Source organism: Myzus persicae, unplaced genomic scaffold (assembly GCF_001856785.1).
Source record: "Myzus persicae strain clone G006 unplaced genomic scaffold, MPER_G0061.0, whole genome shotgun sequence".
Lineage (NCBI taxonomy): Eukaryota > Metazoa > Arthropoda > Insecta > Hemiptera > Aphididae > Myzus > Myzus persicae.
The window spans coordinates 962,838-987,788 of record NW_019103315.1 but is presented as its reverse complement, the minus strand read 5'-3'; the positions used below and the strand labels follow the sequence as shown (position 1 = coordinate 987,788).

The window sequence follows — 24,951 nt, the reverse complement described above, 5'->3', positions numbered from 1 at the left end:
ATTCTTGTTGTATGAAAATAATCCACGAACCATATGGCTATTGGCCCTTACACAAAGACTTATATGTCCTAGAGAAGATTCTGGTCCTGATTGTTAAGCATAATACAGTCTCTGCGTCATTTGATGCACTGGCATTACTATCTAGAGTTGGATTTCGAGTACCAACTACCAGGGTTGCATGTATATAAGTGGTTGGGAACCATACGTGTTAATTTGGAGGGGGAGAGGGAGGGGGTCCACCTTAAAACTGTATTTCCTAACTTAACCTAGTATTATTAATAATAATAATCCGTGTTAATTGATATTTCCAGGCCCTTCTAGATTCTTAAGCAAATTTACGCCTATATCCGGAACCATAATAATATTATTTATACGATAATACATAGGATGAAAAAAAAAACTTCCATGAGTCCGAGTCTCTAAGAAAAGCCATTATGACGTATCTGGCAAATCGCGTTAGTACCTGCCCAATTCGTCGGTAAAATCGAATATTAAATCGTATATTGTGCACCAAATGTTTTTGTATTTACTGCAAACAAAAGCCTATTAAAAGTTTATTATTCGACATAAATAAACAGTTGTTGTATAGTACCTATATATTATAATACCCACGTACGATCAGCACAACACAAAATATTATATACTGTTAGAATAATGTTACATACCCTCCGTGTCCAACGGAGTAAAGTAATATACGAGGGAGAGAGGGGATTTATTTTAACGGTGGACGCATTAAAACGGTTATCGTGTCGTAAACAAAACGGTCAAATACACAGCAGTTTTAATCGGTCGCGCGCACACGCACAATGTCCCCCCCCCCCCTCGCGTTATCGTCGACGGCCATCGAAATCGATTGTCGCGTCNCCCCCCGTCGATCTCTCGACGCGTTCCGTCTACATTACGATACATCATCTCATAATAATATATAATAATATTATCCTTTGCAGCCTATATCCGAGGGCACCGCCGTTGTTCTAGCGCCGATTAGTCCCTCGCGTTATCGTCGACGGCCATCGAAATCGATTGTCGCGTCTCCTTTCTCTTCGCTTTTCTTCTCCCGCGTATTATAATAGCAAAGGCCTATCATAGGGGGGGGGGGGTATACATCTTATATAATACAGATAGGAACTGCTGCGGTACACACGAGCATGCAGTGTTATGTTCCGGTCGATTCACCTTCGCCATAAATTAAAGCTTGAGACGACGATACAGCCGTGTCGTCATCGGTATTGGCATTATAGTAATATTATGGTCTGCATACATATGCAGTATGGCAAATTTGAATATCGTTCAACGGTAGCAACTATTTTTATTATTAAGAAAGTTGAATTTTTGAACCTTTGGTTTTTTTTTATAATTGAAATAATTTTAGGAATATTGTTGGGCTTATAACATTTTTAAATTTTTCAAAAAAAATGTACTAGAATAATCCTTTTATGAAATCGGCTCCATTACCAATTTATAAGACCAGCCCGGTGTGCCAGTTCAACCCTGTACTACGCTTATTTTAGGACTCTTGCGTGCCACACGTTTAGGATTGTTAATATTTTTTGATTGTCGTTTTATATTATGGCGTAATCGTTTAACGAGCTAATTCGGTAATATTATTTCAGTGCAAGAAGTAATTATTGTAAATGCACACACAAAAAAAAAACCAAGCCTCTAACTCCCAAGGGATTGGGGTGGTCCTCTTATCATATCTTTCCCTCAAATATGCCATTAAATATTGGTACGTAATATACTCATATACTTATAAAAAAATATTTTCTGGTCCACTATTCTTAAAAATTTTTAATTTACTTTTTCCGGTTGATACCCACTTCGTGTCTATTGTTGCGTTCTTCTGCATCCGTCGAATGTGGACGATTTCAAATGGGAAATATAAGTAGGTACCAAAAAGCTTAAATTTAAAAATAATTAACATGATGTATATTTGGGGTAAGAACTAATCCGGATATATTAAGAATCCAGGAACTCGAAATATTATCAAACCATTTCCGGATTCCAAAAAAATAAAACCCGGGTGAAAGCAGTACTCAAGCAAAATCTGATAAAATATATAACTCAGCAGTTTAACCCCGGTACCCGGAACCCGGGAAAATCAACCCGTTTTTTCCAACGATGGTTTTGATCGGCCTGCTATTGTTTTTACTTGTTGCCTCTTTTTTCCAGAAAGCTCTCCGATTTATATTAATATATAATATATTTATTTTTTTAAATAGGAATCAGGAATGTTTGTTTTACGGCACGAGCCACGTGTCAGCGAACGAGTATTTCGAGTATGTATTTTTCACAAAGCGGGCGTATAGTGTACGTATATATATGTATATTATAGGTACCTAATATTATAAGTACAATGGTCGCGGAGCAGATAATAAATGCACAGCAACAGCCGACGGACAAATGGGCCGTAAATGTCCGATAAAAACACACCACTCCAGCCACTGAGCTCAAACCGGACGTAACGCATATAGGAAGGTATATAATTACATTCGGTTCTTCTGTCCGAATTGTTCGGATGGGATTTATCTCCGACCAAATAATAGTTCTAGTCACGTCTCGCATCGCTACGGGTGTAGCCGTATAGGTACCTACATATCCGATAACAATATGCGCATTTAATTTTCGTGCTCGAGAATATTTATAAGTGACCATTGACGATGGACAAACGACGGACGATTTGGCCGGATTTAACTGTCAAGTCATCTTTTCTCATAGATGCATATACTGTCTAGTACATCATACGGCTAGAAAGAAAGAAAAACGTGATAAATGAGTTTCGGCGGATATTATGTTTAAAATAACTCAATGACAAAATATTATGTAGAATATGTGGGATGTATTCAAAGTTACACGTTCTCTGTTTGATTTTCGATCTATTATATGGTGGTGTACTTAACGATTTTTTCGTTCAAAAATAGGAATAAATATTTCTCAAAATAAATAATACCCATCGTTGCAAAAAATCTGCAGACTGCCGTCGAAAATAAAATCATAATCATAATAATAATAATATTCAAATGTATAATATTATAATATTATATATTTGGACTCTAACGGTCCCCATTTACTTTGTGTGTTCCGGTGGCAATCTTTGACGGGGATATTGAACAGTCGAGTGTTGACCTTTAGGAGAATCGCATATGACAAATAAACCGAATTTCAGCGTTTTTCTCTCTGTGGTACAGTCCGGGGCGGCCGGGAAGTACCCACAACTCGTTCTCTTTGTCGCACTGCAACAACAACCAAAAGCCCGATACATATGAAAGCCTGTTTTTTATATACATTAAAATAACGTCATGTATTATTATATAGGTCTGATGGTAATAGATTTTAGCGTTTAACTTGAATCGATACTGCAACGTTTTAAAATGTTTCCGTTTTCGTTTTACCACGATGCCATTGAAATGTTTTATAATACACCTCGATACAAGACCGCTGCGTATTTCAATTATTTATATTTATGTAAAAGAACAGTAAACGGCCACATTATATTGATTTATTATGACAATGTAGGTTACTTGTTTTAGGCTTTGCTGTATATTCCAATATTATTTCACGGTGAAGACGTAAGCGAGGTAAATGTTGTCAATTTTACCTGTGATTTGGCAAATGTTGTAATTGTCTAAGCTTTGCAGTTATTGACGTAAATTAGGTACCAGTTCAGTAGGAGAACGACGGCTCACACATATTTCATGACAGTATGTCGGGGTGAGTGACTTTTAAGACGAACAATTATCATCGAATACTCGATACTCGGCTTCTTTAGTGAAAAATAATATTATGACGAAATTGAACTTAATCCATGCAATTTATGAAAACTTATCTCAGCTAGTACTCATCCAATGGGTATGTTCTGCTGAGGTGTTTGTGCGACGAGTGTATTTTGTAATTATAATATTTATTAACTCATAAACATGTTTAAATACAAGTGTTTTGTAGTATTAAGTATCATAATATCATATATTAACAAATATAGTAGTATACTAATAAAGTATGAAATACCAGAAAAAGTTTAATGCAGCAATCGAAAAATTGTTAGGCAATAAAAAAAAGTGACAACAATAATTTTTTATTTTATTTCATATGAATTCAACAATAAGATTTGGGAAGTAAAATAGTTGAAAATAGTAACACGCAATCGATCACATTACAAACACATTATCGAAATCCGGTGGAGAATAATAGAATTATGCATAAATATGATATTATTGTGACTATTCATAAGGCCTATAATTGAAAATGCCTTTGACGTTTTATACTACATCACGGTAGACGAGTTGACTAAAGTTATTCTCACAGCACATTTCGCACCTCTACATATTTTTGCAATGGTGCAAATATTGGTAGAATTAGGGTGATGGCTGATACTAAAAGCAAAATATTGTGACATAACAACGGATGCAGCACATTATATTATATGCCACATTTATATAGGCTTTTTACAGGAATTGCCAAATAAAATAATCTAATTCAAAAAATATAAATTGTGACAAAACCTATTTTACATTCCACATTTAATTTACCAGAGCAAATTAATATGATTGACATGCAGTCGCGCCGAGATCACTTAATTTGACGTTGTCATTATAAAACCACTACAATCAAAACAGACTGAATACATTACTTTAAAGTTTAAATCTTGTAGATATTTACACAATATTTGGTGCTGATGCTATAGTCCACTCGTATAATGGCTGCCAGCTTATACTGTTATAGTTACGAATTTAAATAATAATATGTGGGTTTTCATTTAAATGTTTTACTTACTTTTAATTTTTAGTGATAAACAAACAACATAATGTAATAATACTAAAAATATTATTATATTTTGTGTATTGACAGTATTACAGTTTTAAGAGGTTTATTTAAATAAGAAAAATATTGAGTAAAAAAAATAACTGTCTGTTATTTTAATTTCATTATCATTGACTACCGATATTGGAAGATTACGTAAATAAATGGCTAATTATACATTAACTTTATACTAACTTTTATGATGAAATGTACGTTTTTTATTGAATATTTTTGATATCGATTTTCAGTAATTTTGAGAAAAAGTGAATAATAAAATAAAATTGGTTTGCTAATGATTTTCGCTATTCAGAAGCATATGAAAATTTGAAAATCGACTGTTAAAACGTGACTAACAAATACGACGAAACGAAAATATTATTGTCCGCATAGAATTTATCACTCAGACTGGATTATCGTTTATCACAATACCACAAATAAAATATTAACTTATCTTTGAGGAATAGGTACAATGATCGTAATATCGATATTCCGAATTTACTATATGTATTGCAAATTACATAATAAAATTGAAATTCATTGACTTTGATGACATTTCAATGTATATTTTCTATTTTATTTTATTTCAATTATTATTATTCTTATAGCATCTATTTAAATTATAAATATGAAAAATAAATTTAGATATTATTTTGTCCTAAAAACGCAAACAAATTATAGTTTTGAGTATAATATAGAAAAATTGGATTCAAATCAAATGCATAGAAGTTATTTTATTTTTTTATGATTGATAAATCACAATATAAATTCTATGACATTACCTAACCTAATCGTAATCGAAATAAAAGACATTATGTAGATTCAACTTTTTGAAAATTTAATTCAGAGTACCTAACTATTTATTAAAGTTTATAAGCACAATTTCTACAATGTTGATATGATTCAATAAAAACAATTCTACTCCATAAATCTAGTGGTGTATTGATTAAGTTATGATCCACCACGGATAATACATTAATACATATAATAATAAAAAAATAAAAAAATCTATTCGGTTCCGGTATATCAATAGAACATCCCACCAAAAATTCGGAACTCAAAATAGTAAATACTCGTTATTTTTGGTATGAAGAGAAATCGAAAACCAATTTAATATAATATTACATATTTTTAGGTATTCTATATTTCTATCTTTTTATGAAAATATTCTGTTACAGAATTCAGATTATTTAAAATTAATGTAATGATTTATAACACTAGTGATGATAGATGGATTAACTAACAAACACAATTCTTCATAAAAAGGATACCTAATAAATGTTTTTTGAATATAATGTGTGTTCACAGTTCATCACACTACAATTTTTTATTTTTTATTTTTGTAGTACATTATACATCTGAAGATATTTAAATATAACAATATTAAATTCAAATCCTCCAAATTTATATTGGGTATAATTTATACGTAATATTTAAGTTTAATAGTAATATACTTAATAAAAATATTTGGTTGACGCAAATCGAAAATATTTAAAAGGGAATTATTTGTGACCAATATTATTACCATAGGGGGTGTATAGTAGTCAAATGGAGTAAAGGACATCGTTTTAACAACTATCGTAGGTCTAGAATTCAGGGTGATGAGCAGTAGCAGCACCCTTGCGCCCTTAGGTTAGGTTAGCACCCTTTCGATCTGCGCCGATCTACGCGTGACCGTGATGAATCGCCGGGTGGTGGTTACCGTGATGTTGGTTGGACGTCCGGCCACCCGATGGCGCTGCTCGGTGCGTATTACGCCCGGTACCGCCGCCGCCGCCACCGCCGCCGCCGGTGCACCACCGCTACCGACAGACGTATTTTTCCCCCGTGCGCCAGTCGACCGTCGGACATCGTTTGGATTACGTGTTGCCGTGTGCGATTGTCGTTTCGTCCTCGCCGTCGTCGTCTCGCGCAGCGTTTGTCTCGCTTAATAGAGTGGATGTTTTTTTGGATCTCTTGATAAAGATTCGATTTCCGCCTCATTTTCACAGTGTTTTTGCTTTTAATTTTTAATTTTTAAACAGTGTACGAAAAATAGTGATCGTCGTCCAGCCGTGCGTGAGTACAACAATAATAATATAATTAACGTTATCGAACAGAGGTGTAACGCACATACACCGTCATTGTTTTGTAAATCTCAAACCGACCGTCGCTTTAAATCATTTCGTCACACTTTCACGCGCGTTTCGATGCGCGTGGCGACGGCAGAGGTGATTGGTCGGGCGGGCGTCACTCGTGTTGCCGACGTCGTGACGACGTCGGCGCCGTCACCACCGTCGTCCAGCGGCCACGCTCGGGCGACGGGTTACGTCGCGTGATGGCCCGTCCGTGGCAGCTGTGGCTGGCGGCCGCGGTGCTGGCGGCCGCCAGCTCGACCGCGGTCCGAGCCGACGCTTGCCCAGACGCGTGCCAGTGCAAGTGGAAAGGTGGCAAGCAGAGTGTCGAGTGCCGCGACAAGTCGCTGATCACGGTGCCAACGGGCATTGATGTAGCCACGCAGGTGCTGGACGTGTCCGGCAATAACCTGCAGATACTTCCGGGAAGTGCGTTCGCCCGGCTCGGGCTGCTCAACCTGCAGCGCGTGTACATGTCCCGGTGCCGGATCGGGCAGATCGACGGCCGGGCGCTACGGGGCCTGACCAACGCCGTTGAGATCGACCTGTCACGGAACATGCTGACTGCGGTGCCTACGGCCACGTTGGCAGACGTGCCACTACTCCGGGACCTGTCACTCGCCGGCAACCCCATACAGCGAGTAGGACCGGAAGCGTTCCGCCAGTGCACAGGTCTCGTCCGGTTGGACCTGTCCGGGTGTGAGCTGCATGAGATCGCGGCCAGTGCTTTCGTGGGCATCGACCGGCTGGAGACGCTCAAGTTGGACAACAACCGGCTGACCGAGCTAATGGCTGGCACTGTGGCCTCCCTGCACAAAGTGCATGGAGTTGAGCTGCACGAAAACCCTTGGCATTGTGACTGCCGGATGAGGCCGGTCAAGGTATGGCTGACCGACAACAATGTGCCGACGGTCGTCGATCCTGCGTGCGCAAGTGGCCCGGGCCGCGTGGCCAACCGCACGTTCTCCGCGCTGGCCGCCGACGATTTTGCGTGTCAACCCGACATCCTGCAGCAGGACGACCAAACCGTGCAGGCGGCCACCGGCGACAACGCGTCCGTCTCGTGCCGTGTCCACTCTTCACCGGCCGCCAAGGTGTCGTGGTATTGGAACGGTCGGCCACTGGCCAACAACACAGCGTTCGGTCCATTCCAGCGGGTGTTCATGACCGATGACCGGACGGCCACCGGTGGTGGAACCGGCCACAGCTCACTGCTGCTCACTAACGTTCAGCCTTCCGACTCGGGACAGTTCCTGTGCGTGGCCGAAAACCGGGCGGGTCGGGCTGAGGCTAACTTCACGCTGGTCGTCTCCCGGCTCGGTGGTCTCGCATTCCTGGCCAACGGTCAGGTGGCCGGCCTTAGCGTGTTCCTGGTTTTCCTTATCGTCACCATACTGCTGGTCATCGTTTACCTACTGGTCCGAATCAAGCGGCTGCCGCCCTCGTCCACCCGGTCTGATGGCAAGCCGCACCAGTTGGTCACCACCGCGGCGTCGGCGATCAGAAACGGTACAGCCGCTGTAGTTGTGCAGGTCAAGCAGCCCGCGTCCGGTCCCGCCACATCCCCGATCACTACCACGGTCGTATCATCGATGGCGGTCAATGGCCCTTACGGAGGACTCGGCACCACGTTCGACCACGTTACGGCTGCAGAGCCTATGGTCGGCGGGGTCAGGAGACCCGCAAAGCTCACCGAACTTCCGTTCGCCACCGATCACTACGAGGCTTCTGGTTTCGGCCACAGTGGAGTGCTGGACGCCAGCCGGACCGTGCTGTACCGGAGCCAACCGTCCAACCCGGACCTGATAGTGGACGCGCCCGAACAGCAGTCCCCTCAGTCTCAGCCACCCGGTGTCGTACACTCTCAGCACCATCAGGAGGCCAGGAGGTCGGCGAGTGGTGAGTACAGGAGGACGGCCGACGATTCGCTCTACTCGCCCGGTTTTTGGACGCAGTCGGACTCGGCGGCCAGCGATCGGACGCCGATCATCGAGAAGTCACCGCCCCTGCCCGCGCAGTCGGTGGCGGCTATCTGCAACGCCAGAGAAACGGTGATGGTGGCCTCGGCGCCAGACCCGAAGGCGGCCAGTCTCAGGGTGTGGAAACACGGGGTGCAGGTGATGCCGCCGCTGAGCGCGCTCAAGCGGGCACTGAACAAGGGGTCGCCGGACGAAGGATACCAAGAAGGATGCGGAACTGACGTTTGATGTCGACCGACGCTCTTAAGTAAAATATACAATACACGTTTTTACGATATATAAGTTTTTTTTTATCTGTTAATTTCTTTCTTTTTTTTTTGTTATTTTGATTTTTTTTTTCGATCTTATTTTGTCATTTTTGTTCAGCCGTGTAGACTCACCACCGTAGTAAATATTGTTAATTGAACACACCGTATATGACTCATTTAGTTAGTATTATTATTACGACACACAAATTTCTCCAACGGTGATCCGGTAGAAATATTGTACTGATTCGCATTAAACGTCACCTGTGACTCACAACTATTGTTACTGTACTTAAAGAAGTACTACGACTCTTGGTGAACTTTTTTAAATACAGATAGCATTTCAACTAGGTGAGCCAATACGCATAACTATCCTCTATCCTATCAAAACCATAATTATTTTAGTTAATCGCATCAGATTACGACGTAGGTATAAGTTTATTTTATATGTGCCCTGCAATAATACACATGACATATTATAAATGACAATTATTTATAATCAAACATCAACTAATAATAACTATATGCATATAGCACAGCAAAAAATCAAAACTTGGCTAACTTAATAATGTTACTGTATAAATAATATACTATTTTTAACAACAATCAATTACTTTTAAACTCAAAATAAAATGCAACTTATGAATTAATATTAATTAACGTTTTAAATATTATACGTCATGTTATAAAAAAACAATACTCATCAATCGTGGGAATTTTTTTTGGTCGGTTTGGGAATTGTTTCAGGGATCGAGTCCACCACGAACCCCATGTTACTTAAACTATACTTTTACTACTTCAATGACGAACCCTCACTTCTTATACACTTCGTCCACCATAGTTTTCGCTCCACGTTTGGCTCTGGCTTGTAATCTTGCGCGGATTGCAATCGAATTTACGACCGCCAAGCACTTTGTATTATGAAATTATACTATAGCGGTAACTTTGGTTTTACGACCCACGCGTGTGTTGAGACCGCTTCTCGTCCAAAATACAGTATGTCCGTGTTTAAAATATAGCAACATATGATTGACACGCGATTTCACAACGAGTCAATATTACAGGGCTGTCAAACTATTTTCGGTGCAGACATAAAACCCAGCAAATATGATTTTAAATATTACCGTGGTTGAATTTCGGGATATTTTCGATGGATTGGGTCAGCACATTTTTTAAGAATGATCAAAATGCAAAACTTCGAGACTTGTCGTTTTTCAAATAATGGTATGTGACGAGCACACTTGTAGTCCTCAGGTAACGGATTTATAACATTTTTTTTACAATATAATGTACTTACGTTTTTCTAATATTGAGCTTTTTATTAGTAATATTGTAGGTATTTATATACCTAATCATTAAAATTCGACGATGAAATCGTATTTTACTTAGATTGAATGATTCATCATTTTTTTTTCTGCTCAATGTTTTTGAAACTTACTTTAGCCTGCAGACACTTGTACCCACATATTTTATGATATTACGCTTTTGTCTGATCCGTATTAGTCTACAGTTGAGTTTGGCTAACGCAGTATCGGTAATATTATTGTATGAAATCACTTTTTTCACGTACCTACTCTCGACTTGTATCGCGATAGGAGAACCGATCGCATAGCATACATAATAGCCGTTATTCATCCGTTCGTGTAAAATCATGTTGATCGATTTTAAAATAGAAAAAAAAAATACGCAACCGTTTGCAGTAATGTTGCAGATAATAGTAATATATTATATATTATTATATTCATCTAAAAATGCAAATAAAAAAAGGTCAACGTTAGACGATAGTGTATTATCATAATAGATGTTTTTAACTCTTAGTTGTTTTCTTTTTTATTACATATTTTGGTTGTATCCTACCGTTTAAAAATGTGATGTTATTTTTTTATGCTGAAAGATTAAAACATAATATCCCTAATAACTTTTATCGAAACTTTTGGGGGACGCAAATACCTGCGGCGGGTAATATACCTAAATCAATATGTGAAAAACTTACCCGACCCGTCACTATGCGATCATATACCGACCTGGTCCTTCTCAGATCCGTTCCCAGTGTTATAGTATACAGTATATATATATATATCTTTATCCTCACGCATTTTCGATTTTTAAATCGACCCTCGAATTCCCGTCCAATAGACAAAATTCCGTTAACGGGGTTCGGCGCGATTCTTCGGACCTTCTGATGTTCTGACCATGTTATTTTTGGTTTTTTTTTTACATTTTACCTTGACAACAATGTTCACGACGGGACACGATTTTAATGGAATCGAATTCTTGACAGGCCACTGCAGAGGCTACAGTAGGCAAGACAGCTCTTTTAAAAAAAATCGCAAACAAAAATATAATTGCCGCGAAAACCGCGGAAGTTACGTATAGAAATTCGTCAAACCGAATGAAACAGATGAATATTGTAACGCAATACCTTATCGTTGTATGGTATTACTTATTACAAAAAGGCTGTTTATAATATAGAACTTTATTAGTTATGATGAAAACTCTTGTGTGTGTGTGCGTGAGTAGGTATCCACGGAGAATGAAATAGAGTATGAATTACGTTTTCGCGAACGTTTGAGTTCATTATTATTTATTTTTTAATTTTTCTTGTCGGCCTCTCTCTCTCACTCTCTATCTCTCTCTCTCTCTCTCTCTCTCTCTCCCTCCCTCTCTCTTGCGCGTGGTGGTTACTTTATTATGCTCACTTCTCCTCGATGGCAGCTCGCTGTATCAACGACTCAAATCTACTTTTTTTTACTACCTACCTATATTACACTTTTCCTTTTCCATAATTTCTTTACACGGGTTTTTTTTAACCTTTTTTTTTTCCTTTGCTCCGAATACTATGCGGGCAACGGTCCAACGAAATCCTCTTACCCCGCCCGGTATCCGCGAGCTCTCGATACACAGTCGCGCGCGCGTTGTAATCAATTTTTGTGTACGACTTCCGAGGGATAGAGGTGGAGTGAGATTCAGAGCGAGAGACACCATCCCTCCGAAAGATATACGAGAGTAGAAAACGCCCCGCGCCCTCGAAACCGCAAGCGTTGTTTTCCGACACCAATCATATATACGTATCATACAATATATACGGACACGCGTATATCGTTTTGTTTTTTTTTCCCTTACTCTTTTTTATCCGTGCGAGTGTATAGTACGACTGGAGGATAAAAACACACACACACACAGTTTTGCAGAGTACTTAACGTCTTCTTTTGTTATCGCGACGTATATTTCGAATGTCTTCCCTTCTCCCCCCCCCTTATCATACCTGTATTATATATTATACATTGCGCGCCTACCTGTCTACGCACACACTGCAGCAGAACATCACATGGATGTGGGTACGGGAGCGTCCCTTTGTCGTGGCCAAGGAAAATGAAAAAAAAAAAAAACCGACCAAAGAAAGAAACCGGGAATGAAATCCCGCTCATCTTTTCATTCACCCAAACGGTTTTTTTTTTTTACTTTTTATTTATTATTATTATTTTTACGTTTTTTTTTTCAGCGTTTCGCAAACGCAATGCCGCCGTGCGCAAAACGTTTTTAAATTATAGCCGTCCCGTGTGCAGTATATATATATATGGCCCTCCGGGCTTATTTTTTATTTCTCCAGGTTTTTTTTTCGCCACCGTGTACCCATAATACGAGTGCACGCGACGGCATATACCATAATATAATATTATAATATGCACGGCGGCCGACCGACGACCGCCGCCACCACCACCACCTTGTAAATCAGTATTTGTGTGTCGTCGTATGCTTAATATTACCATAGTATAAGTTTTCAATAATATCATGATATTATACGGTGTGTGTCGAATGATATACTCCCGCCAAAACGCGATACGATTAATAATAATAATAGTATTGTCATAGTGCACGTTTTGTCCACACTTCTCGATCGCGCTCCTAGGTATTGGAAAGTATTCTCTGTTGGAAGACTCTTGGTCTCCCGGAGACCTGTAAACTTATGGGTTAATAGGACTATGATGTTCTAGGAGAAAAACCAAGCTACTCAGGTCCACGTGCGATTTCGTGGGCCGCAAACGACTGATACGAACTTACAAACCGACAGGATGTTAGGATAACTACCTACCTACTGCAGTCGAATGATTCTCGAGCATGAACATTTATATTATTATGATTTTTGTTTTTTTTTTTCATAGTATAATTTTATAAATTTACTCGTTTTGTTGGTTTTAAATTTATTTTTATTTAAGCCAACGGTACGCGGACTACCGGACCGGTCGCAAAGTTTCCGCCAGTGGAGAGAGGGCTGAACTCGTATCCCCTTATAAGCCCTAAATGTTCTCGACCTATCTTGTGATATAGGTATAGTAGGTATTATATTATATTATTATAACAGAATACCGACTTGTTATCAAATTATGTTGCTATACATTTACCTAGGTATTATTATACTTGTTCGTATGATTATAATATTATAATACCGGGTATACCATGTATGGTATACGTATTTATAATATAATATATCCTAAATAATAATAATAATAATATGTAACATCCTTGAACTCACGATTTTAGAGGGTTTCTAAAGCCACTACAGCGTGCGCGCCACATGACCCAGTGGCGTATTAAAACTTTGACGGAACTTTGCGGCCGTTCGACGCCCCGTTTCTTTATTTTTTTTTTCTTAGTAATAATAACTGCGACGAATTTTAATTTATCGTATATTGGCACACACAGTTCCTGTCGTATATATATGTTCATACATATATATTATATATAATAGTTATTTGATATTATATCGATTGATAGTGAATCGATTATGATATTATAAACATTTTATTGTTTGCATGTATCCCACGTTCCCACCTATACCCCCTCCCCCCATGATGTGTGTTGTTTTGTATGGGTTTAACCGTACGCGAAACACAGTTTATACGGTTTTGTTTTGTTTTTTTCGTTTGTAAAATTCTTCTAGCTTATATATATATATTATATAAAAAAAAACGACCGATTATTATAATATTGAAATGCACTTGCCAAAGACGTCGTATTTTATTTTTGTATTAAATAATAATATTTTACCGTGTTTAAAATTTAATATAAAAATTATATATTACTATGTGTATTATGTACAGAATTTTTTTTTTTAATCATATATTGTGTAAAATTTGTTTGGATATAACTCTAAATGATAAATAATAACAATGATAATGATAATATATAATAAAATTATAATACTGGTTAAAAGAATAAAATAATAAAATGTATAATTAATTGTATACCAATTTATATTTAAATGGAATATTGTGATATTGTATTATTAAAAATATATATATTATACATATAATATATATGAATATGACTTATTATATATTTTACTGTCGATTTGGTTGAATATAACTCATTGCTGATATTATTATTATGTATTTTGTGATATTCTATTTTATTTTATTTTTTAATTTATCTCAACCATTAAGATGTGCACAATAATAGCTATCTTGTGCTGTCTTGAGTCATCCTAGCACTGAAATTCTCAAATCGTATTGTTTACGATAAAGTAATTGAAACGGAATGATAATTATACAAACAATAATTATATATTCGTCATCACTATTCACTACAACTGCTGTCGATGACGCGAAATCGATGATAATGTTATCGTCTTCTAATACCTAATATACTTCACTGCATATGCGGTTATAGAGTATGGGCTCGGCGAACATAGCCCCCAAAAGTCTCTGTCAACTATCGATGCTCCAAATCAAAATGTCATCGTTGAGTAGGCACTTTTTCTCATTGTGCTTATCTGTCTTTTTTGGAAAATAAAACCGACAATAATCTTACGAAAATATAAAAACTAATTAACAATTTTAATTGTGTGATCTTTTATTTCTGATAAGTAGTTCAACATGGAAAACTATAAACACGCAGAGCACGCAGAGTCTAAGGTAAACAATAACAATGGCGGTTTGTTGTATTTTCCATACAAAATGTGTTGCCTATTGTACTTAAATAATAAGGTTTAATAATAATTTTTGTTTAGATGAATATTGTGTATGATTATATATTATATTATAGTGGGGAAGTGGTGACCTCCCACGTGATCACTCTTTTTGTTTTTTGGTAAATATATTGGGGGGACTTAAGCCCCCCGTAACGATTCGGTTGTTTGTGTCTATAATCCTCACTATAACGTCTGCAGTAGGTACCTATTATATTTATTATTCCCTATACACATCACCAAATCAGTGTGAATGTGTGTGTGTGTGGGTGTGTGTTCATTGTTCAAACACTGAGCCATATGCACTTCGCCGTTCGTTAATGTTTCTGGTAAACAGGGAAACGGTTATCGAACGCTCGGAAAATCAGTTTTCCCCGCAAAACAATATCACCCCGTTACAATTCTTTTATTTGTCAAACGCATTTTCGCGAATCCCGACGGGCCAATAATATGTTGTGCTCGCACACGCCGCACACACTCGTGCCCGTGACAGTAACTCGCTAAGTGCCCCAATGAGCGTTGCAACCAAGGCGCATGCGCGCGTGTGTACGTCCTGGCAATAATATTAGCAGCGTCGGAGGAGACGTAAGTTGTCGTCGTGCGCCAGTGTATCGGAAACCGCAAACCACGACCGCAAACTCAAACATAATAATAATAATGACAATAACGATAGCACGTGCGAATAAAACGTAAATATTTTTTTTTCGTTTCGATATTAAAAAAAAATATACAGTATAATAATATATCATTTAATAACGTTTTCGACGAGATGGCGTACTGGGTTGGACGTCGCCAATCGTGGCTCACCGCAACTGTCGTCTTTATTATTAATAAAAATAATAATATGATCGTCGTTACGATGATTATTACTGTCTAATTGGTTTTACGACGAAGGGAGGACGTTTTTCGACTTTATATTGTTTATTTTCAAAATGTATCCAACGGGACCTCCCGTGAGGCTATACTACTTATCTCAAGTGACCCTCGTGATGGGCGTGGTGTGTTACCCCCAACTGATTATTTTGAACTTTGGTTTTCTAGGACTAATATGCAACTACACTAACTATTTCGCCTGTGTTTGTCGCGGGCTCGTAATCGAATCAATGTAGGTAATATATTATTGTGAAGCAATCACCGACAACACTTCGCTCATTATCGTATTGTTAAGAATTATAATTATTGTTCATTCGTATCACATTAAATTCAGAACTGACAGATACGTGGCGAGTACCGAAACAGTCGATCGTATTTTTCATTTTATGTCGGATGAACGTTCTGTGCCCCAGTACTAAGTAATATACAGTAGGTATTTAGGTACTTAGTGTTGTATTTTATGTTTTTATTCTTTACGTCAATTTCACGCTGAATATTTCCGCGTTTGCGTCCAAAATAATATTATTTTAATATCCGCATAATTTAATATTTACCATTAGCTTTGACAAACAAAGATCTATAGGTGTTTGTATGTTTTTATTTTTTTCAAGATGTGGAATGGTAGCATATTACTCTTAATCGGTTATTTTTATTTACGAAAATACTCTGGAATCCCATGAAGAACATAAAAGATAAGACCTATACGTATACATCTTATTAGTAAAAAATAAAAAGCATAAATATTGGTAATCATTATTGCAATAAATCGGCAAATCGAAGACACTGTTCTAAACTTTGTCTCTGTAAGTGAAGCAAAGGACCTACTTATCATAATAATATTTTTAATGACCCAACTTTGAAATCATCACCATCATATGCCGGCCCTGACATAATATTATATTATACTACCAATATTATAGCAGTTGCGGGTAGAGTTATTTTACGCCGCTTACTATTATCCGAGATGTACTTGCCGGGAAAAAATGTTTATTAAACAAAAAAAAAAAAAACAAATTAAAACTCCGTGGTTTGTTCGAAAAGTATTCGGCGCGGGAACACTTAATATTCTCTGTAAAAAGAAAATCAATATTTTTTAATATAAAAAGCATACAGCCAAAAACGCCAAGCGGGTCGACCGAGAATTTCGAAGAGCTGAAAAAAGCCACCACTCCCGCTGTCCCACAACGCTCAGAGTTTCAAACACTTTTTTAAGTAATTTTGCTTACATTATTTAATAGTAAAAACAACTTTGAGCGATAATATAAAAAAAAAAAAAATTCATGCTTTAAAAACGATTTCGCACTCCATTTAAGGTCGTTGTCATAACAAATACCTATTTACTATATGTATATAAATTATACCAAAGCGGATCTAGAAGTCTGAAATTTGCGAGGAGAACCACGTTTTTTTAAGAAAAAATACAATAATTATAATATTGCAACATAATGGAAAATAATCATAAAGTAAAATCGTATTTATAATCAAAATGTATGAATTTAATGATGTATGAATTAGATAATTATTTTAAAAATAAATACATACTAATTTATGCCATTTCCAAATAGTGGGAAGGGGCTAAAGCTCCTTATCTCTCCTTTCCTAAATCCGTGCTTGAATTATAAATATTATGTTATTATTGTACTTTATCTTGTTTAAATATTTTGATAAATTATTATCATTCGGATAGATGAGATCCATGTGCAGCTCAGATGTATCAATTACCGGTGTGGGAATTCAAACAATAATGTAATATTATTGATCTAGAAACGAAAATATTCCGTCTACAAGCTATTTTGGACAAAAAGTTTTGGCACAGAGTGATTTCTCGGACCCGAAGTTGATAATAATAACAATATAATAACACTATATCATGGCATCACAAATTTTATTGTGACCGACACGTCGTGTCAAAGAGGGTAAAACAAAATAACTCGGAAATGGTAATATAATATATTATTACAATACACAATATTATATTTCATAGACATCGTACGCGTAGTATAATACTTTATAATAATATATATGTAAGTATAGAATTACTCTCTGTCGGGCGCTTTCGATCGGCATTTTTTTTTTTTAAATTCTCAGATTGATTTGCAGCTTTTCTAAATTCGTTTCTGTCGTTTGCGACTTTGCTCTTTCATTAATTGCTTTATTTATTCATTCCTGTTGTGGGTCATTCTATGTGAGGTTTTTCCATTTAAAGTCCTCCCTTTTTATAATTAATTTCAGTGAGCTCTAGTGTTTGATATATATTCGACCAATCCACTCGGTTTGTCTTCTAATCAGTAAGCTTTTTTATAGTATTCTTCTTCCCGATATGTTTTTATGTACTGCTTCATCGGCTTTACACTCTCGGACCAGATTCTTTTGGACGCCGTTCTGCTTGACTATCACACATTTCGAACGCCTCTAACATATTTTATTCTTCTTTTATTGATATCGTCCAAGAATTGCTTAGATATTTATATTATATATGAGTGTGCTTATGAATGTTATTGTGTTTTTCATCAATTCATCTCCGAACGTAAACCAATATTATTGTTTGACCGTGATCAGTTCCCTTTTTTGTTAAAAGATATATTTATTCAATCATGTAGGTCATCCAATGTGGTTTTTCACTTTAACCACTGCATCTTCTATAATTAATTTCAGTAAGCACTCGTGTCTGATATATACGACCAATGCACTCAGTTTGACTCTAATCAGCAAGCTTTTCCATAGTGTTCTTCCTTCCGTTTTATTCTTGAGTACTTCTTCATTAGTAATACTATCTCGGTTCAAATTATTGTTAATATTCTTTTGCAACCCCAGTGCATGTTTCTAACAGCTCTAACATATATTTTGTTCTGTTTATTAATATCGTCCAGATATCGATGACAGCCTCGGGCTGGCGATCTACCGATAAAATCTTGGAGGGCAAATTAAAATATGGGCCTGTTATGCGTTTGACCATCATTTATTTTTATTTTATTTGCTTGAGTAATTACTAAAAAATAAAATTGAAACGAATTATTAAGTTGTGCATTTTAGCTGAACTGACTGCTGAAAATGTCAAACGTAAGAGTCGGTGTGCAGGTGCTTTACCTTTTCAATGCTAGCTGCTGGATATCACTTGCGTGCAGCAGTATCCGCAAAACATATTATTTTGTTTCAATAAATTCATCTACAGATGTAAGCTAATATTATATTATTTGACATGAATAGTGCCATTTTGTTCTTAAAAGCTAGTTTAGCTCAGTAAATGCATTTTGTTATATTATCTTCCTTATCTCTCCCATCGTTGCTAATATTATTATTAAGCTACCAACCTAGTTTGCGAGCTCATCTACATCTTGTTCTATCTCTATTGGTCTACCTTTCTTTTTATATTCCTTACTCGTTCATCTAAAATAATTGTTGTTTTTATACACTCATTTCCATGTTTAATTATTTTTTCAATTTTCTATTCCAGGCTTCTAATATTTTGTATTTTTGCATTGCCTGCAGTACACTGAAATATTATTGAGATATCATCTGAAAATCGTAACATATTATGCAATTGTTTGCCCATTTCCGTATTATGTCTCTCCTAAGTCGGCTTCTCCTCTTATAATGGCTATAGCTAAATGGATATTATACTAGTCGGTAGCCATGCATATTATAGCCACGTTCATCAAAATAAAAACAAATAAATAAGAAAACAAATAAAATGCTTAAATTACAATATAATATTATGCTTTTAGTGTGTACAGTATTCACAAAGGCGTACACTATACGTATACATATTATACGCATATAATACATGAATAAATATTATGAGTGTGTGTGTTTCGTGAACAAATAACACCTTGCCGTTAGTTCACCGTCGATAAAACTGTTCTGGAGGGGAAAAGGGTTGTATGTCCCAAATGCACTGCTTTTTATTTAATGCACCTACCTATAGGCATATATACGTTACATTATATTGTATAGTGTTCAACAATACAATGTTACTGTTGTTTTATTCATATTAAATGGGTGATACGTTACATGATATTTTTATTTTTTTAGGGGGGGCGGGAGGGTGGACCGTCGTCGTTGAAGTAATTTGACAATTGTAATAATAACTAAAAAACGACTTCGATCACGTCTGATAACGATATTATAATATGTGTTGCTTATTATATGTGTACATCACCACGAGTTCGAAAATGTATAACCTTAGAGGAACTAACTATTAAGAGGAATTATGGTTCCCAGTAGGAGTTTTGGCCTTATGCAATATAATTTTGGTTGGTCAAATTATTAAATTTATTATTTAGATTACAAAATATATTGAATCATCTATTGTTGTAATTACAACCATTATTATATCATCTAAATACCGATAAATTAGATACGATTAGCAGTAGGTGCACAGTGCACACTTATTATAACTGCCCCTACATAATAGTTGATCACCTTAATTATGCAACAACTTACAAGTCAATTAAAGAATACTGTAGCTGCACACAAGTGGTGTGGTACCTAAATAGATAATAATAGTTTGTATTATATTGTATCGGGTTTTCACAATAATCGATATAAATCTACGATTGAGTAGATGTGGCGGAGCGGATGTGACGATAGGAAACTATTGCGTGTACACATCGCCGTCGAATGCGGCTACTGCGGTTAGTAATAATTGCACTAATAAAACAGTCATTTGGTATACGACGACTATATAAGATATCACTGCCTATGGACGATATTATATTGTTGTTGGTTTGGACGAACGGATCGCTTACCCTCGACCCGACTGATCTAGAATTACATATTATATTATAATATAATATAAAATTCTACGGTCGTCGAAAACCGTTTCGCCCTCGTAGACCATCATCGGCACCACCACAACCGTCACCGACTCCGCCGCCGCCGTCGATACGAAATAAAAATCAATAGATTATAATAATTCACGCCAGCACACACACACATACACACACACACACACACGCACGCATTTACACACTCACACACACACGCACACACGCATTCATACACTCACACACACACACGCGCGCGCGATAGGGAAACGAGTTCAAGGATTTCGACGGCGACTTTTGTGTGCGATATTATGGCGGCGCTGGCGGAGGGATAAAAGCACATTGGTGGTCGAAATCCTCTCGAAACGGACGTTTTTCATCGTCAAAAACAGAGACACTCGTCGGCCGCAGCCGCAGTCACGCGCACACGATAAAACGACGGTACGAACGGCTCCGACGACGCGCGTGTTTACGCATTATTATTACTATATATGTACAGTATATCTTAGGTACAAAGTAGGCGCTCGTGTAGGATATATATATATATAATATTATATAGATAGAGAACGAGTTTGGTTCGAGATAGATGAAAAAGCTTTCTTCTTTCCCCCCGGTGTTTGGAGAAACAATAATAATATACTTTTAACAGCAAGATAGGTTTTTTTTCTCGTTAGCTATAAGATACGAGGTGTGATTGAAAAATACCAAGACTCAAACTTTAACAACTGTCGAATGCCTATATTGTTGTTATTATGGATCCGTTGCAACAGGTCAGACAGTCGTTAATCGCACTATTATCACTGCAGAGTGGTTTTAATTACGAAGATGGAAAGAATCCGATGGAATCGGCCAGAACGGTTCAAAGCTCGAACACGGCCTTTCACATCCCGCGGGTTATCGACTATCGCGTTTCATAAATTTCTGCGAATGACAAACAATAATAACTGGGTTGGTACCTTCGGCATAGAACTAGGTATGTAATATATTTCTCAATGGTACCTACTCACAAGGTCGATAGCCTTGTGACCAAATTTTGTTATTAGCAATATTAAAACCAACCCCAGCGGACAGAAATTTGACGACGTCGAAACAGTAATAAAAAAATCGGTTAATCAAGTCGAGCAAATTTAAAGTTGAAAACTATACTGTGCATTTAAAATTTTAATTCTAACACTGATAAGTGTTTTGATTGAGTAGTATATTATTGTTGCAATTAAAATTAACCACTGTATTTTTTTTCACACCTCGTTTACCGCAGACTACAGTTTCACATTATCAATTAAGTGCACGGAAAACTCATATCTCGACGACAGCTATTAAAATATAATACTTATTCAAGTTTGAGAGGATCTACAGGATTACTGCAGTTGTCACCCTTACTTTAATATACCCGTTACTCGTCCTAAATCTGATTTTACATTCAACTATAAACCCATACAATTATAATAAACCCAAAAGAAATTTTAATTAAATAAATAAATAAATAAATACTATTAATCTTTATATAACACGTCTTAGAAATTTCTGTAGATATCACAACACAATACGGTCGGTGAAAAAAAAAGAAAAATATTTCGTAATGGGCCGTATTACCTGAACCTCATAGGCTGGCTATGGCTTTGGTGCAACTATACACCATAACATTTGCATCGTTAATACAAATATGTGAAACAAAAATAAGAAAATTTATTATTCGATATCAAAATACCTGAAAATAATGTAGGCATAGTTATTATATTTGATAATATCGGGTAAATAATTTTTCGATCGTGAACTACAATAACACACTAATATACGTTTTTTAAAATTTTTTTTTTTGTTTCAAACGGAATAGTTCGTATCCATTATTATACCTACCCGTATTACGTTTATCACGAGACACTCGGCAATGGTGAGAATCACAATCGACAAGTTTTAAACCTACACTATAATATACTTTCGCACTGTCTGCTGAAATAGTCTTCGAACACTATCGTAACGTAGCTGCTCGACCGATCGATCTCACATTGTGATATTGCAAAATATTATAATGTTATGCTACTGGCATGTTTAGTACGGCTGCCGTCTTTACTGCTGTGGCTTTCGTGTTATCGCGCCGTGCACACACACACACACATTTCATTGGAATAATGACAATGGCGCTACGATGACGATAATGACGACAATAATAATAAAAATAATAATAGTCATAACGATAAAAATAAAATAAAAACACCACACGATAGTCGTTACTCGACACGGTAGTCTCGGCGATAGTGACTTCTGCAGCAGCGTAACGTATATTTGTTGAACGTGTGCGGCACACACTGCTTGGCCGAGTCCTCTCGTCGGCGGAACACATTTGATCAAAACAATTTAGAAGTATGTACAAATTATAAATATTCACACCCGTTGTTGTTATGTCATTTTATAATACTTTATGATACCTGTTGAGCTGATTTTGTAAAAAAAAAAAAAAACCCCCGTACCTATAATAATAACAGAAGGGATATTAGATTTGGCATCAATTGTATAATTATACTTGTGACTTGTGCTACAAACAAGTATATTTGTGCGCATTCAATTTGAGCTAAAATATAACAAACTAACATGTAATTTTAGACTATAATTATATGTTAAAATCTCATTAATAAAAAAAAAAACATGTAATTTGCGCCACATCTAAATATTAATTTTGATGATCTGCGTCACAACTCGCAACTGGAACAAAATGCCATAAAATATAATATAAATATACACCATGCTCTGTGCAGTTAAAATTGTTGGAATTTATCTCGTACATTTACAGAGCTCACATCAGTATCAGTACAGTGTAGATATATTGCATGTATTATTAATAACACCAACAATAATTAGACAGTGATTATTATTATAAGATTTCTATTTTTTAAATATTCTATTATTAACTCAAATGTTGCTCATTTATAATTCACAGGGTACAAAAGTATACTTAAAATTATGATTAGCTTCTTTTTTTTATTCTACAATATGTGTAATTGAATAACTTTCTTGAAATGTATCTATATCTATTAAGATGAACTTTATCGATGGATGATTTGAAATAAACATAAACATGGTTAAAGTTACTAAAAATACATTTTAGATATGGCAAAAATCATACTTTTTCGTTGTTATTGGATCTAATTTATATACTCTACCGGATATTGTACGTGATCATTTTTTCATTGGTGCAGTGATATTTTCAGTAGTTTTAATAAGTTTTTCTACCATACTAAAAAAAACATTTTCAGATATATTATATTCTTACAAAACATGAGATTAATAAATAAAACCATTGATATAAGAAAAATATTGACAATAATACTAGTTCAATTGCAAACATCGAGTAATTTAAGGTAATAATATTAGACACACATAATAATATTATATTATAAAAACAACATAGCCATATTAATGTAATATTTAAATGTAAATAAAAAAAGAAAATTTATAACACTTGACTTGGACGATGAGTGTGTAAAAAATATGAAAAAAAATGTATATTTTATGTTTTTTATATTTATAACGTCGATAGTTAGATGGTAAATTATAAATTTCAGGTTGCATGAATGACACAATTATTTAACATATTATCATTCTTTAAGTATACATCAAGTATATTCGGTCAGTTCAAAATAGGTAAACTATAATATCTGTCACTCATAACAAACGACAGTTTTTGTATAATAAAATAAAATATTATTGAATTTTTCCATACCCATTACAAAAGTATAATATTTTTGAACTTTAAAAGATTTGAACAAAAAAATTTTATGTAGCTAAGCAGGGTCTTATTCCAAACTTCAAACACGACAAACATGGTTGAGATTACGTTAATTCTTTCACGGTTCCTACCATTTTGATCTCATTAAATTTAGAAGACCCTTAATTTATTTATTTTTATTTTTTTCATTGAACTTAAGCCCGGGGACTAAGGCCATTAGCTTTTGTAGGGGCTATGAGCTGTAGTAGGGGTAAGGTTGGTACGGTAGATTGTTTTTATGATTGTTAGGGTTGTTACGGTAGGTAGCAAACACGTGTATGTGTGGCAAGGTTTTAAACTACTACGAACCCGGGTGGTCACCCATCCGGGAGCCAGTAGTTGTGGCCGTTACTTACTCCCAGTCGCATTCCGCGACTGGTAGCAGCCAACGGGCCACGTCAAGCCACCCTCAATTTAATATATATTATTATACACCAAAAGACACGATA

General features: G+C 36.3%; 1 protein-coding gene across 1 annotated transcript; it reads left to right on the top strand.

The window, feature by feature from the left end:
- Window positions 1–6,636: 6,636 nt before the first annotated feature.
- Window positions 6,637–14,089, top strand: LOC111034245 (leucine-rich repeat-containing protein 24-like). Its single transcript, XM_022315369.1, has 2 exons — window positions 6,637–9,134; window positions 13,128–14,089. The coding sequence occupies exon 1, from the start codon at window positions 7,112–7,114 to the stop codon at window positions 9,113–9,115; it is 2,004 nt and encodes a 667-aa protein (XP_022171061.1). The 5' UTR covers window positions 6,637–7,111; the 3' UTR covers window positions 9,116–9,134; window positions 13,128–14,089.
- The last annotated feature ends 10,862 nt before the right edge of the window (window positions 14,090–24,951 follow it).